Raw genomic sequence first — 3,233 nt, forward strand, 5'->3', positions numbered from 1 at the left:
ATGAAGCCATTGCCATCCTTGTCGAAGTGACGGAGGCCTTCAATGAAGTCATTGGCTGTGTCTCCGCTGCGCGCCTTCGAGATTGCCTACCGACAAGCACACCTCACATATTTTAGATTTGCAACAATGCAATAAATAAACATACCAAAATTTGTGCAATTAAAAAAAATTAAAAATATTCATTAAACACCAAAAAGATTGTAGTAAAACAAATAACTTTTGAAAAAATATACATAACAGTAAATTAAAAAAGTTGTTATCTTAAGTTATTCTAGTTAATCTGGTGGTAGCCTCACTAGCCACACTAGCCACACTAGGCAATGCCTGTATCGTTGCCACCAGACATCACATATACAATATAATCCAAGCACAAAGTTACAGAAACACTCTCACGGCAGTGTTTCAGTATTTAATTATAAGTTAATCGAGTTTAAACTTTGCTGCACTTAAAATGTAATAGAAAAATAATTTTATAAATAACGAGAAAGGGAATAAAACTATGTACATGTGTGTGTAAATATATATGGTATGAATATGATAAGAGATAACATATAAATGTATTAAAGTATCACAATTTAAAATTGTCATAGAACTTAATAAGGTTATGATTTAATCTTAAGAAAGTTCTCTGTATCAGTGAAGTTTCAAGTGAGCAGCCAGTCCTGTAAGTTGGATTTGGCTTGTGACATAGATTTTTCTAAATTTAAAATTAGACACATGAGGTACGGTAGGTATTTGAGTAGTTTCAGAAACATCCATTTAGTAATTAGTGTTATCAGTATTTGTTTAATGAGCCATTGAAAAGTACTTATGTAATTAGGCACTAACCGGTTTTGTCAACGACTGCATGTCTCTTATAGGAAAAGGCAATCTCACTATGGTTCAAATTAATTAAAAAGTTAAATTTCCATTGAAAACAAAAATAGTACATACTTGATAAATAGGCAGAAAGACCTCAAATGATATTCTCTCATCGGGCTTGAGGTGTAGGGTGCACTTCTTGACATCTGACTCGGTGGGGTTCTGGCCCAGCGCCCGCAGCGCGTCGCCGATCTGCGCGACGTGGATCTTACCGTCGCCGCGCGAGTCGAACAGCTGGAATGCTTCCTGGAATTCTAAAATCACATAAGGCTTAGCCAATGAACATCTTTAAAGTGAATGTAAAAGTGTCACAAATGTACCTTCTACAGAAGTAAGATTGAGTTTAGTGGGGGGCTCGTACATGAACATGATGGAGCTGGCGGACGCTCGGCGCGGCACTGTGTGCCCACTCCATCAGAATTACTTTAAAATACGAACCATATAAGGAAACTAGGGCGCTTGCAAAAGTCGACGCCTTCGGTAGGAAGGTTGATTGACGTGAGTCACAGTCGCACAGCGAACGAAGACGACGACGCTACTCAAACTCACTATTCTCATGTACTCATTATTTCTTACGCCTAAAGCGAATTTTGTTTATAAAAGTCGTAAATATCATCCGTTGCACACCATGCAGGTATGCACACAATATATAAAAGTGATTCTTAATTACCGTTTTCATTTAATGTATGACTCACCTGCTAACTGGTCCTCGGAATAGCCCGCCTAGAACAAAAAAAATTAAGCAACTTTATAAAATGATATTATTGTTATGCGTTATTTTACAATTCAATAAATACCATTGCAAGAGTCTGAAATATTAAGAAGTCTCACAAACAATAAAAAATAAATTTCGCGTCTTGCCCTGTCAAATGACAACGTCAATGTTATGTCAACAAAAAAAACAGCAACGATAAAGGTTAACAACGCTGTCTCACAGAGCACAAATCCCTCGCGTAAGAGAGGAACGAAGTATTAAATAATTATTTATCTTGGCGTGTTAAAATTAAAACAGCATAATTGTTAGCTGTAAGTTGTTAAATGGATTAACTTTTGCGTGCTGTGACCACTGACATGTATAATGAACAGGCGATAAAACGTGACGTTTCGTGCCTTTTTGATATCCGCCATTTTGGAAATTCACTAAGAGACGGATAAATCCTTCTTTTCGATATTTTTTCATAAATGTTGAGATTTTTTTTGAATGAATTGTCCTCTAAATTATTAACTAATAAGAAAATAATAATTTTAGTTAAGTTTGATAAATATTTAAATCGAATGTCGATAATTCAAAATTGTTCGCTATGCGTGTTTGTTTCGTCACTACTGTATTGTGTGTCTATTAAGTATAGCATTAGCCTTCATACAAATTGACTTCAATACTTCATATGCGTCATTTATCAAACTAATCTATCTTATTTAGACAAACTATAAACCTGTGAAAATGTAACCCACAATCAGTATAATACTCGCTTCGGCAAGCCTCCACGACACAAATTCTTCCCATTTCAACTAAAATATTCAAGTCCGAATCGTGACATCATGTGGGGTTGTCAGTTCAGGTGTCCGAATTTCAAACAAGTAAAAGTAAATCTGTACGCTAATCATTAAATTTTTGTTTGAATAATGTATTACACTGAGCAACATTTAATATTGTTTTAACATGTTGGTAACAAACTATTATTAATATTTAGGAACATTTTAAAAGTAAACATTTTTTACTGCATTAAATTACCTCAACTCCCCATTTTTTTACAAACAACGAAAGGATTGATATCTGGCAACTCTAGGTCACTGTTAGAAAGGGACACAGTGGACACTTGTAGGCCTCTCACTCGGTTTCAATTTTATTTAGCGTGCAACAAGATTTTTACGCCCTTGGTATAAGGTTTTATTTTCTTTGATTTAACTGTAAAATGTAAAGATAGAACACTTTCCTGTTGTACGTACCTAATACTTATTTATTACTTCCATGTTCCATGGGACAGCTACAATACGACAAGGATCTTTTGACACTTGACACTTTGACGACATACGTAGGAGGTCGCTAGTGAGCTATCATCATTTAGTTAATAAAAACTTTGTCACACGCTTCGAACATTAACATTATATTCTCTCGAAGTTCTTACCTGAAAACAAAGTGGCTGAAAAATAAAAAAAAAACTTTCTGCTTAACAAGCCCTGTTTCTTAAAAGTTAAAGTTCTTTTTCGTGCTCTGAAAATATGTTTTGGTAAAAAAAATCACTGATCGTTTAACTAATACAGGTATATAAATAACTAAGAGAAATAAATTAATCAGCGTTGAATTGTTACTTGAAAAATCATTAGAACAACCGTGTTTCTAAACGCAAGAAGCCATTGATCTTTTTCATTCG

The 3,233-nt window shown here is 34.6% G+C and overlaps 1 protein-coding gene across 1 annotated transcript in view; it reads right to left on the reverse strand.

Annotated features, from left to right (window-relative positions):
- LOC106110397 (myosin-2 essential light chain) overlaps positions 1-1,293 on the reverse strand; it is a gene marked incomplete in the record, with an annotated part of 3,003 nt that extends 1,710 nt beyond the window's left edge. The window contains 3 exon segments of the mRNA XM_013292222.1: positions 1-86; positions 934-1,115; positions 1,182-1,293. Coding sequence (XP_013147676.1) covers positions 1-86; positions 934-1,115; positions 1,182-1,230 — 317 coding nt within the window.
- Positions 1,294-3,233: the final 1,940 nt, after the last annotated feature.

This window comes from Papilio polytes, unplaced genomic scaffold, assembly GCF_000836215.1.
Source record: "Papilio polytes unplaced genomic scaffold, Ppol_1.0 DF820645.1, whole genome shotgun sequence".
NCBI lineage: Eukaryota > Metazoa > Arthropoda > Insecta > Lepidoptera > Papilionidae > Papilio > Papilio polytes.